Raw genomic sequence first — 13,117 nt, forward strand, 5'->3', positions numbered from 1 at the left:
GTTATAAGATGTAAGTCGTGAATTCGACTAGTGAGGTATAATACCTAATGACTTAAAATGTCACCGGCTTTTTAGGAGGTGTAAGGTAGGAGATGTAAATATAGAGAGGGAGACGAGACGTCCAATATATCGTCTCGGCCTCGAAGGGCTAAAACGCAAATCTGCGGTCAGCACTTTCGAAATTTGGACTGTGCAGATCGAAGTACGACCGGCCGCAGTTATTTCCTCCGGTATTTACTGTGCGTCGAGAAGGATGAGAGGAAGCAGGGAACAGGGAGGATTGCCCGGAACTTATAATACCTAGTGGCACTAAATAGTAGAGCCCACGATCCCGTCGTCAGCGAGCTGCCAAGCAAAGCGGTGGACGGGGAAACGAGTGACGGGTGACACAGCCCAGATAGAGAAGGGGCCGAAAAGACCAACAGACCATACTACATTTGCATTCACCTACGCACATATAGTACACACATAGCGCACTATACACATAAAACACGTACCCGTACTACGGCGTACATGTAGCCCTCAATGCTCTAGAATCTTTTCATCCCAGACGTAGGTATTGTAGATCCTCCCCCCCCCCTTCACAGGGGCCGGAGGGGTTATCAGCACTAGCTTAACCTGGGACATGCTGGTGTTGGAAAGATGGAAAGACAGCCACCTAGATCTTAGAACCTAGAACCTAGAAGGGGAACTGGTGCTATGCGTATGTACTTTCCAAGGAATGCAAAAAAAAAAAAAAAAAAAAAAAAATAAAAATAAAAATTAAAAAAATAATTAACGTACATTAGCTTGGGTGTTAGAGTCGAGTTGTGGTATGCACTGATAAAAGTCGAGTTCCTCTTGTTTCTTTTCGTTGTTTTCGTGTGATGGGTTCGGTCTTATCCGTAAGTATGTGTATATATATAATATCATGTGGCAGCACATACACAAAAAAAAGGAAAAAAAAAAAAGATGAACGTTATGGGTAAAAGGTTAGTAGGAATGATGGTGGTATCTTTTAAGACTTGTAAATGTTCCGGGGTCAAATTTGGATCTGGTAGCATTCAAGTAGGTAGACAGGTTCTGATGATTGTTTATTGTTATTTGTTGTTATTATTAATAAATCCGTACTGTGTACAAATAAAGAGTCTAGAAGGAAGGGTGAGCAATTGGAGGTCGAGGAGGAGGAGGGGCAAGCAAAGGTACCTGGCTGAGGGCAGAGGAAATACAATACATACATAGACCTACATATTCCGTCCAGCGTCCAGCGTCCATCCACGCATCGCATTAACGCAGCAGACAATCTGGCCCACACCGCTTGCACCGCTGGGGCCGATGCAATACTCCGCATACCACCAATGATCGAGATTCATCGACTTACACCGAACACGACAGCATTAACATGACTGGCGTCCCTTAGCTTTGCAAATTCGTCTTCTGCTGTATGGTCTTTGCCCGAATCTTTAATTGCCAGCTGTCAGTCTATTCGCCCTCTATAGTTGCGGTATAGAATACCCGTCTTGTAGTCTGTAGAAGTCTTGTAAGTCTTCGTATCCGGTTCACCGGAGCTCTGCCGAAGCAGTTCGCATTGAAGGTCGCGGTGATAGCTGGACATTTCCTCCGAGAATTAAGGTTGATAAAACGTTTCCTGCATTTTCGGTAATCTGGATTTACTGCCGGGCAAACCCTGTCCGACGAGCTTCCCAAATTGAATCACGGGCCAATTAGTCACCAGAGAGCATTGTGAGGAACCTAAGATCCCAATTCCGGAGGTCGAACAAGACCGGCGTTTTCCCTATGATATAGAAATGGCAATTGAAAAAAAAAATTATGTGCCGTCTTATAAAAGACTTTGAATACTAGGCCGGTAGCTTAGATGGTGGCTGCTTGTCTCTACTAATAAGACCTTCCACTCACACATAGGTCTTGACGGATCTCTAAATATTTATCTAGTCTCCGGAGGTTATAATACGTGGTGTCGTAAGTGACCTGTTATTAGTAGATGCATGGTTAGATCCGGAAGTATGGAGTCGAGGCATCGTTCGCTGCTCTAATCTCTACGTAGATCGATGTTCGAATTACGAGTATGCTCAAGGTATATTCATCACCTACGCTGTTGAGAGGACCAATCCCGGACGAGAGATGTTAGGAATGGTGACCTTACCGTAACCAATGCGGAAGTGGAGGATGAATGGATAAACTTGTCTGCGGCCGGACCCGTCTTGGATGTCTCTAACTGTGGAACTCCGATTAGTTTTGGACCAGACGCTGCCCGACGATGTGGCGTTTTGCTGCCCAAATATCATAATATGGTGCCTATATGGTTACAGTGCATCCAGACTAATAGTATATGTCGAATAGTAAGGCACTAGAAATGCGAACCACTTGATGAATTCCTAGTCATTCGATTGTAACGCCGCCTTTCTGATTCGCGACAACCAAGATTGCGCGACTGGAGCCACGTGCTACTTGTACTGTAGGAATAATCGCCCGGCAAGGTACTTGTTGGCCAAACTGGCATTGCCCAGTATCACCCAGTATTACCCAGACTAGTGGGACACGTCTGCCTGCCTAAGTCCCACCGCTTCATACGAAATCCATCTAGGGCGCCAATTAGCAATCCTGCCCCTTCTGCACAAGCCAAATGGGGCTTCTCCCTATTCGTCACTCAATGACTTGCACTCCTGCAAGAAACCCGGTCATGCAAATAAGGCTAGTTAAGGCAAACGCAGTGGTGGAACTAGTGAAATCCCCGGTGTAGTGCTTCGAACATGACAGCGGCTTCTCATCTGATAACTACAGCTGTATCACCTTCAAGAAGTTCTTTGGCCGCCTTGATTTCAGCCTCGTCGTAGCCTTGCCAACCTTTTTCCCCAGCCGAATTGCGTCGGACGATCTCTGCAAGCTTCTCGGTAGCCAACTCATCAAGTTTGCTAAGTGTCGCCTGATCAGGTATAGCAAATCCGTCGTGAGCTGTCCGGCTTTGTGATACCTTAGATGAATCACCCAGAAGTTGTTTTGTAGTCTTTATTTATGTCAGTCAATGTCCTACTCGAAGCGGAACAAGGGATTTTATACCAATTTCAGACCATAGTAGCCCCGCAAATAGTCATCACAGAGCTCGATGCTTCGGCTGAAGCGCTTTAGAGCTTCAGCCCATTGGCCCACGTTGTCTGATGACTTTGCAGCAACGAACAATACTTCACCAAGACGAGCGTGCATCTAGTCAAGTCAAAATTAGCATGGGCAAAATCAAGATAAGTGAGTATGGTAACCGACATTCCAGGAGTTTGGTTGTAGGATCAGAACCTCCTCAAGTGCATAGATGGCTTGAGAATATAGTCCCTGAGAGAAATAGACGTCGGCAAGCTCAGCCCACGCCTCTGCGTCCGTAGGGGAGATATCGAGGAGGGATATCAGAGCACTGACAGACTCAGACGTCCGATCAATAGATCGCAGCAGGGCTACACGACGCTTTAATATGGGCTTGAATAGGGGCGTTAGTATTTCGTATACTAAGTCAGGGGAGAAGAAATCTCACGATGTTGGTTGGGTTGTCTTGTAAGATCTGCTCATATTCTTTCAATATGGCATTCAAAGTAACCGCATCACTGGCATCAGCTTCCTTGAGGAGGCCTTTCAATGCCATGATGCGTTCGTTGTCATTGCCGAATCTGTTCGCCAGCCTTCCTAGACATTGATGGGCTGACTCGTCATCACCAGTCCGAAGGCATGACAATAGAAGGTTCTCATATGTAGTCCATAATTCAGGTGTTTCGGGTGCCGAGACTAGAGATTGGAGAAGAGAGGTTGAGATAGCACCGGTGGACTTCTTGAGTATAGCTGGAGCTTGCTGTGAATGCTTTAAGGCCACAGCAGGGGGTAATTGGCTGGGTGGATGAAGAAGGGAAGAAGACATGTTGATTTGAGAATAGCTATTAGGTTTTATCTTGCACTCCGATGTTGCCGTTGATATTAAATACCTGATGCGGTTTTAAGTGTGAAATGGGTCACGTTAAGAGACACGTATTATAAAAAAGATGGCACAGGATCTAGGTTCATAATAATGATATAATAAGTTGTAATAAGTTGTGAAGTTGAAAGTTCGTAAGTCAATAAGGCATGGAAGGTAAGATAGGTTAGGTAGGTGGTACAGCTCTGTACCTACAACCTTAATGCCCAGGTGCTCATTCTTAGCTAACGTATCCGTTTAGTGGCGCACGGGCCGGAAGTTACGCTCAGCCGTCCAAGGCTAGGGTAGCTTAGGTACCTTAGTACCAGTCTGCCGGTCCGCTGACGTGCGTCCATGCTGTGACTTGACCGTGGGGCATTCATTGATTGATTGATACTTGCTTGTATCAACATCAATAGGTAAACCTACTACGTCTTGCGAAGCACCGAATAGCTACCTAACCTACCTCCTAGATGAACTGATCTACTACCACGCCTCTATACCGTAAAACAACTATCCCCCTATCAAGATGATGAGTGGTCTAAGGAACACTCTGAGTTCGCAGTCTTTAACTCATAGTTGATCACCGTTCCGAAATTATCAACGACTATGTACGCAGCCCGCCTTGTACCTTCATGGTCTCCTGCAAATCAGGATCCGTTGACAATTCCGCTTTAGGTTTGAAAAATCGCTATACGACCTCATCCGAGGTCTGAGGAACCATAAAGGAAACGAGAAAGAGTATATCCAAAATTGCCTGAAAGAATGTCGCACCGAAATTCGAAGCCAGGACTTAGGTTAGATGTCTCTCGTCGACAATGCGCTAAGGCTTATAGCTAATACCATGCCTCGTTGTTATAGATCTCAAGGCCACCGCCTTGTTGAAGCTAGTCTACCTGGAAATGTTCGGGCATGATATGTCGTGGGCGTCCTTTAACGTACTTGAGGTTATGGCTTCTCCCAAATACCATCAGAAACGAGTAGGATATCTTGCCGCTATCCAGAGCTTCCGTCCCGATACCGAAGTCCTCATGCTAGCAACAAATCTCCTCAAGAAGGTATGCGGCTTCGTCTTGTGCTATATCTATCTCTCGAAACGAAACGAGACAAATAAGCTGAACGTGTTTTTCAGGATTTGACGGCGGCATCGACCACCACTATCGCCCTCCCCATCATCACTCTTCCCCATGTTATCACGCCGTCGCTAGCCCTCTCCGTTTTATCTGATCTCCTCCCTCGACTTAACCATACCCACCCCGCGATTCGCAAGAAGACAATTGTTACATTATACAGGCTTGCCTTGGTTTATCCCGAAACTCTGCGGGCAGCCTGGCCCAAGATAAAGGAGAGACTTATGGATAGGGCCGAAGATCCCAGCGTAACGGCTGCAATTGTTAACGTCATATGCGAACTGGGATGGCGGCGACCCCACGATTTCCTTCCGCTAGCACCCCGGCTGTTTGAGTTATTGGTCGATAGCGGTAACAACTGGATGGCAATAAAACTGATTAAGCTGGTGGGTGCCATAGTGCTTTTGCTATGCCCGAATCTCGGCTGATATATCTCACTAGTTCGCTACATTAACGCCCCTTGAGCCAAGGCTTGTTCGCAAGCTGTTACCGCCTCTAACAGAGATCATCCAGACAACACCAGCAATGTCTCTATTATATGAATGCATAAGCGGAATTATCCAAGGAGGAATCCTTGGAAGTGGCGAAGATGCGGATGGGAGAGAGGAGATTGCCTCTCTTTGTGTTAATAAACTTCGGGGAATGATTATGGTAGATGGCGATCCAAATTGTGAGCTTTCTCCTTAACCCCCCTACGACTCATTTTACTGATATTGGTTGATATAGTGAAATATGTGGCACTACTCGCTTTCAATCAAATCGTTTTGACCCATCCTTGGCTTGTAGCTCGGCAGGAAGACGTCATTCTAGAGTGCATAGACAGTGCCGACATTTCTATCCGTATCAAAGCGCTGGACCTCGTACAGGGTATGGTCAGCAGTGACAATCTTGTGTCTATTGTTAGCCGTCTTATGAGACAACTCAAGTTGTCCTCGAGAGATCGCAGGGCTACGAATTATCCAGGGCCAGGCTCGGGTGATTCAGATGACGAAGACATGGAGAAGACAATTGATTCCGCTCCAAAATCGGCCAATCAATCCCCGCCGCTCCCAGATGACTACAAAGTTGATGTGATCAACAGAATACTAAATATGTGTTCTCAAAATAACTACGGTCATTTAACGGATTTTGAGTGGTACATTGATATACTAACGCAGCTCGTACGGACTGCTCCGCTACCACGACCTGTTGACGATATGGACATTCCTTCTGCATCTGGGAGATCGAGCGGAGGGGATATATCTGAGAGAATCGGGAACGAATTGCGTAATATTGCCGTGAAAGTTCAGGCGCTTCGTCCTGCGTGTGTCCACGCTGCCGAGGCGATTATATCTCAACTGAATAGTGAGGCGAGGATTGGACAGTCCGTTATTTCAGGAACGTTAAAACCAGCTGCTTGGATCCTCGGTGAATTTTGTTCCGAGTTATCTTCTCCTGAGGATGTCCTTGGGCTTCTGTTACAACTGACCCAGAAGACTTCTCCGCCGGAGTCTCTTGCGGCCTGCCTCCAGGCGGTGATGAAAGTCTTCTCGTTGGTGGCTGGAGACCAATTGACTCCCTGGACGCCTGAGCGTAAATCCAAGATATCGCTCCTAATGGCTCGAATCATCCATACCTTCGAGACCCTAGTTCAACATCCGAGCCTAGAGGTTCAAGAACGGGCAGTCGAATTTATAGAACTGCTGAAACTTACCGCAGAAGCAGCATCTAGCCAGGAAGCTTCCACAGAAACCGTCCACCAAGACCCCCCTCTGTTACTCACACAAGCGATACCATCCCTTTTTGCTGGTTGGGAGCTGAATTCAGTTGCCCAGGCTGCGCAAAAGAACGTTCCCCTTCCAGAAGGGTTGGACCTAGATGAACCCATAAATTCAAACCTCAACTTCCTACTTGCATCTGCAGACTCGATATCAGTACCAGTCGACGAGTCGGATGAATTTGAGAGTTATTATTATCAACGACCTCCAGCGATAAGTATAACCTCCGAGCCAGCCATTAACAAACTGATGGACACTCGTGAAGATATCGCGAGTTCTTACCAGCAGCCTACCGAAGAAAGCTATTTGGACGCGGACATATTAGCGAAAAGGAAGGCGGAACGATTGGAAAGGAATCGTGACGATCCATTCTATATCGGGGAAACTAGTCCCATCCAGAGATCATCAACACCCATACATAATATCCTCCAAAACTCCAACGGCCCTGACTTAGACGTCGACTCGATCCCCATCATGGAACTCGACCTCGATAAACTCAGCGCAGGCGTCGACCACTCCCGGCCCGCAGCGTCCAAACCAGCCCGCCGGCCACCGCGGCAGAAGATCGTCGTGGCCGCGGACGAAAACCTAACCAGCAGTGGGTTGAGCACGCCGAAGAACTACGACTCGGAGAACAGTTCGGACACGGCCAAGATCCGAGCCGGCGGCATCAGCAACAACAAGAAAATCAAGCAATCGCTCCTCGGCGTCGACTCGACTAGTCTTACCGCGCTGAGCCTCGATGACGACCCGGCCGGCCGGCCGTACGACCCCGAGGCCCAGCAGCGCGAGGAGGCCGAGATGGCGCAGGCCATGAAAGAAGTCGAGCGCCTGCGCCTCGAGATGCAGCGCGCGAACGAGCGTATACAAGTCGCTCAGGGGGTCGATGCCGCGGGTACCGTCGTTAAGAAGAAGAACAAGAAGAAGACGACGACAGACAAGAAACCCAAGACGGCAACCCCGACTACGACAGATCAGGACGGTGAAACGGGAGGAGACGCCGCGGCGGCAGCAGCAGGAGCTGTCAAGGTTAAGAAGAAAAAGAAGAAGATCGCGCCGATAGACGAGGGAGGTGATGCTACTACTACTACTGCTGCAGGAGATGTGGTGAAAACTAAGCCGAAGAAGAAGAAGAAAGCTACTCCGGTTGAATTCCAGGATGCGAGTACAGCGTGAAAGGAGGGGATGGGGATGGGGGTTGTAATGCATACCCCAGAATATAAATAGCAAGCGAGCAAGCAAGCAAGCGATATGAATAGATAGTAAATTACATAGATATTCGTACGAGCTGGGTATATGAGGTACCTTGTATAGACGAATGACCATCCATCATGAGCATCGGTATGGTTTGAACGCTTGATAATTCTAGGAGAAGAGAATCGATATCTAAACCATCTCGTTGCCTCCTCCATTTAATCTACGACTAAATAAAACAAACACATCGCATCCTAAGCAGAAGTTACCTAGGTATGTATGTAGAGGGTAAAGGGAGGAAACGGGTAGTTAAATGAGCAATATAACGGGCAATATAACAAGGTAATAATCATTCTAAAATTCGATTCAATTCAACGCAGAACTACATAGTTATGCCATGGTCAACGTACAAGACGGTACAAGAGTAATCGCCGTCCCAAGCCCCCCTCTCTCTGTCTCTCTGTCTCTCTCTATCACTTCCTTGCTTTGCTTTGCATAATCGACCTTCTACATGTTTGTGTGTGTTCTCAGTAGAAAAAAACAGTACCATCGACAACGCGCTATACTAGCCAGGGAAACCCAGAAGACGACGAGACGACATAGACAAAAAAACACAAAACATCGATACTAGAAAAGGGCGAGTTGAAATTTTGGGGGATCTTTTCGTCGTAGGAGTAGAAGTAGTAGAAGTATGAGCGTGTAAGACGTCGTGCAACATTGATAACGGTAAAAAAAAGCTAACAGTAACGACAAACTTGTACATTCCCGGTATAGGGACAATTTACATTATACGTAAGCTAAGAAGAACAGCACCGCTGATAAGTCCATTCGTAAAGTTCTTCCCCCCACCCCTCTCAGCCTAATGCAAAGAAGTATAACCCTTTCTTCAATGTTGGAATGGTAGTCGCCAGATACACGTCAAGATATCAAAATGAAGCTTTTGGTCTCCGGTGCCAGCTCACGCAACCCCGAGCCTGCGGGCAGTCCACACATTACTAGTATTCCATCGGTGCGTCGACGAGCTGCACACCACGGTCTTGGATCGGGGTGCCAATTTCCGTCGCCTTACTAATGGGTGTGGAGGGTGTGCTTCCGGATCCCGACACCGACGAGGTCGTGACCCTACGACCACTAACGAACCTAGCACTACTTCGGCCGAGGCTGTCCCGCTTAGAGACGACGTGCTCGATGTCCGTCTTGGGGGAATCCCCATTAGCTGCCCCGTTTACCTCCGCCGGCGGCTGTCCTGTTCCATCAGGAACCTCCAGACTAGATCTCTTCACAGCGCCAAGGCTGCCAAGGCTGCTCCGGTGACGTTCATTAGCGGCCGTCGGGCTAGCGATAGGAAATCGGGTTTCCGGTCCGCCTGTACTCCTGTCACGTCGATGACGGGGTCCTGGCGCTGGACTAGTGCCACGCCCACGAGGGCCTGCCTTTTCCAACAAAGCTCGTTGCCTCTCTTCCATATGGGCTCTCCTATTGCTCTCATCTGTGCTGATAGCTCGAGGCCGGGTGCTGGTAACCGACCCCGAGTGCGTGAGGCTCGACATACGCTTCAGCTCGCTGAAGATAGCGTCTTTGTGCGCAAACAGATCGCGGACCAAGCGATATGCGTGCTTCTCTTCCATTGTTAATGACGTTTCAGTCCGCGGCCGCAATATACAAGGGGCCAAGGATGTTGCAAGGTCGTGTATGTATTGCTCGTCCGCTGACGTTAAGTCTATTAGTCTCGTAAAGTGGTTCATACATGCGTCAAGTGTAGCGATATTCGTGAGTCGTAACTGTGAGAGAGTCTGCTGTAAAACAGCGATACGTGCCTCGTCAGTAGTCTCTGATGTCGGCGTTTGGTAGATAGTCCTGACGATCTCATATACGTGAGATGATACCAGTGAATCTAGGGTCCTTTGTCAGTCTTGCTGTATCGCTATTTGCGTCTTAAAAATGATAGACTTACCTGGAAGTTCCAAGAGGTACAGTTTCAGTAGATACGCAACGACGGGTACGTCGAATTCTGAGAGATCTTCGGCGGTAAAAGGTTTGCCATTATTTATTTTGTTACGCAGTTTATGAACTTGCTGGAGCGAAACGTCCGTGAGCCAGACTCCGCGTCTGGCTTCATCTCCTTCAAGATCCGGGTAGTGATTATCCAGGTACGTCAGTAGCGTCGTGATGATAATAGGAACACGCTTCTTATCTGCCCTGGCCCTAGCCTCCAGATCCACGCCAAACGTCTGCTCATCAACCTTGTTATAGTAGTTTTCATACACGACAACCCGGGGTGCGAAACGACCTGTCCTGTAATTCTCCAAAAGATATCGCAAGTCTCCCTCGGGCTGAACCGTTTCTTGGCATATAACCATGTGATCTAGCGCAGATTGTAAGCTTGGAATGACATTTCCAATAGCGCCCGAGAAATCAAGGACAACCGTCTTGATAGCTTTTAGCCTGTCCAGCTCGCAACGTTCGAGGAATTTTAGGTGGGCGAAGATGGCGTCCTCCAGCTCGCAGCGCATTTCATCAAGCTTCCGAACAGCGGCCTTATACTTCTCATCGGCCTCTCTGGCCTCGCGACGCATACGTTCCGGCGGAGTCTCGTTAGGGTGTTGGCTACCGAGGACATTCCAACCAGACAAGTATTCGCTAACGGCGCCCACAACGGGAGAATCGGATCCGCCCTCGGGGTTCGTAGGCATAGAGAACGTCCTTCCGAATGTTGCTTTCTTCTCCGGGACTCCTGCTAGTTGGAATGCCTTCGGTCGCCACTGGTAAAACAATTTCGAGCTATTCGCAAAGTTATTTCCAACGTTACCAACGAGGCGAAGAAAACCATTCGCCACCAAATCTTGTCCAATCCGTTCGGCGTAGCTGACACTGCTTGATCCCATATGACGTTGCATGTATTCGACTATATCGGAACCGGACGAAGTATTGAGATATGTTCCCAGGATAGGTACTTTAGTCTCACCCATCTTTATGGTGTTCAACATGTGAGACAGTATCTTCTTCATCTGCTCCGTCTGGTACGTCTCGTCACCAATCTCATATATCTCGTCATCTTCCTCTTCCTTTTCGTTGGGCGAAACTTTGATCTCGGGTATGTTCTGATTCTGCTTGGGACTCGTTTCCGGATCTTGGAAAGCCAACTTGTTTTCCTCTTCGATGTCTTCGACCAGACGGCATTTATTAAAATAGTTGCTCCGTAGCTTCTTGACCGCCTCAGCTTGGCGATCATGGGCTTTTATACGAGCCTGCAAATCATCTTGGGATTCTTGGATACGGGATTCGTGGGCGTCGCACCATCTCGCAAACGGGTTTACAACAAGATCGCGAATACCCTGTGCAATCTTCTTGTGGTTTTTTGCGGCTTCCTCCATCTCGGCTCGGACTCCATCGTAAGCCTGGACGTAGTGAAACAAATGTTAGTCAGGGGTTTTCCCATGGTTATAGGATATAAAGAAAGATGCGGTTCGTACTTTTCGCACACTTGCGCCGTCGTCACGCGAGAAGCCACCAGTAATTTTGTCAGCTGCAGGCGCAATATCTCCGAGTCGTTGGCCGTAAACCTCTTCGGCTTCGGCTCGCATTCGAGCAATGGTCAAGACTTGCTTGTTCTCCTCGACTCCTTGCTGGAGCTTGGTGAACAAGACACCCAGGCCTGAAGAATAGTTAGGTTTTATATAAGATAGAAGTAGGGTAAGTTGGGTAAGTCGTTTCGCACTCACCTGCGGCATAGTCTGTCGACCAGAAAGAATCTACGAACCCCGGCATGGTGATGACGCAGTGCTCCAAAAACAAAATATCGGGTTATCGTAGTTGTGTCAGGGTCCCCGATACTAACTAGGTAACTATTGAATTAACTGTGATGGCAGCAGCGTTTTAGCTTCGAGGGTAAGAGGTGATAAGGCGCAAACGAAGAGTTGGCTGGCTATGCGATCCCAAGTGGGTAAGTAGTAACAAGGACAAGGGAACCAGTAAAGAATCAAAGACGGCGGGTGGCGGCAAAGAGGATGAGAGGTCGAGACGTCGGCGGCGGGTATCACAAAACGGGAATTCGTGTCACTATTACAGAATGAAATGGGGGAGAAGAACGGAAGAAGAGGGAGGCGATGCTATGTGGTCCTGTTGATGTACTAGGAAGCCAACAAAATCAGATGCGAAATGTATAGAAAGAATGAGCGACGGGGCACAGAATGTAAAAAAAAGGCTCCATCTAATTCTGTCTCAGCCTCTTTTTAACGAATTCCTCACCAATAAAGCACTGCACTTTAGATGAAGCTCGGACACGAAAAACGTGTGAAGGTTAAAAATTCATTGGTTCAAGGATGGACCTGCAGACCCCCCCCCCTCCAAAGGGGCTTCCTTTTTTTTCTGGAGCAACTGGGGGGGTGACTTCTTCCAAGGTTCCTTTTTGTTTGCGGCCTTGCTTTTTGCTTTGCTTGTTGCGTGCCTTACTGCAGGTGCTATTATAGAAGCGCTACGCTTGTGCTACCTTACCTCCTGCGTCAAGTAAGTAAAATGTTTTGTATTGTCTTTCAGGAGGTACCTAATGTACAGTACAGTAGGTACGATACCTATGGGATGCACCTTAGGTAATGCCCGAGGTACGTACCAGGTATCCAGCTAATAGGCTACCAGAGGTGTGTTACGGCGTCGCTCAAGTGCTATATTGGGCTAGCTGAAGCCACTAAAGGCAAGTAAGTAAAGCAAGCAGAAACGACCCTGTAGCAAGTCGTTTCATCTTATCTTTTCGGGCGTCGGCCCTTGTCAAGCCCTACGAGGGCGGGAGGGTCAAGAGAGAGGCCTCTGGACGATCGCTATAATTAACAACTTCGTACTCCGTAATTACCTAAAGTATACTTCGATACTTGGCACGACGCATCAGGCGGTCAGTAACCAGAATTAGTCAGGAATATACATTAACCTAACTAGTCGATTAGAAGCATGATAAGTACCTAATGCTAGATACTGGAACCAGCTGATAGAACAACAAATCACTCCCATTGATTTTTTAGATCTAAGCCACCCAACATCGTCAACATCGTCAAAACCCGTGCTGAGTTGCGAGTTGACGAAGTTGTCACAACTTGCCGACTTCCCGTCGAGTA

At 47.9% G+C, this 13,117-nt stretch overlaps 3 protein-coding genes across 3 annotated transcripts; 1 reads left to right on the plus strand and 2 right to left on the minus strand.

The window, feature by feature from the left end:
* Window positions 1-2,247: 2,247 nt before the first annotated feature.
* On the minus strand, window positions 2,248-4,162 carry F4812DRAFT_426942 (TPR-like protein). Its single transcript, XM_047934051.1, has 4 exons — window positions 3,521-4,162; window positions 3,259-3,465; window positions 3,058-3,201; window positions 2,248-3,004 (listed from the first exon to the last, which is right to left on the minus strand). Exons 1-4 carry the CDS (start codon window positions 3,896-3,898, stop codon window positions 2,765-2,767), a joined length of 969 nt encoding a protein of 322 aa, XP_047790779.1. The 5' UTR covers window positions 3,899-4,162; the 3' UTR covers window positions 2,248-2,764.
* A 138-nt stretch (window positions 4,163-4,300) lies between these two features.
* On the plus strand, window positions 4,301-8,297 carry F4812DRAFT_426944 (Adaptor protein complex AP-3 delta subunit). Its single transcript, XM_047934052.1, has 6 exons — window positions 4,301-4,542; window positions 4,610-4,728; window positions 4,793-4,989; window positions 5,064-5,447; window positions 5,503-5,731; window positions 5,788-8,297. Coding segments are annotated over exons 1-6 (3,138 nt in total). The 5' UTR covers window positions 4,301-4,540; the 3' UTR covers window positions 7,995-8,297.
* Window positions 8,298-8,306: 9 nt separating this feature from the next.
* F4812DRAFT_426946 (uncharacterized protein) lies at window positions 8,307-12,420 on the minus strand. Its single transcript, XM_047934053.1, has 4 exons — window positions 11,735-12,420; window positions 11,486-11,667; window positions 9,967-11,410; window positions 8,307-9,906 (listed from the first exon to the last, which is right to left on the minus strand). Exons 1-4 carry the CDS (start codon window positions 11,778-11,780, stop codon window positions 9,008-9,010), a joined length of 2,571 nt encoding a protein of 856 aa, XP_047790781.1. The 5' UTR covers window positions 11,781-12,420; the 3' UTR covers window positions 8,307-9,007.
* Window positions 12,421-13,117: the final 697 nt, after the last annotated feature.

The sequence above is a fragment of the Daldinia caldariorum genome (assembly GCF_022478825.1).
Source record: "Daldinia caldariorum strain CBS 122874 unplaced genomic scaffold F4812scaffold_7, whole genome shotgun sequence".
NCBI lineage: Eukaryota > Fungi > Ascomycota > Sordariomycetes > Xylariales > Hypoxylaceae > Daldinia > Daldinia caldariorum.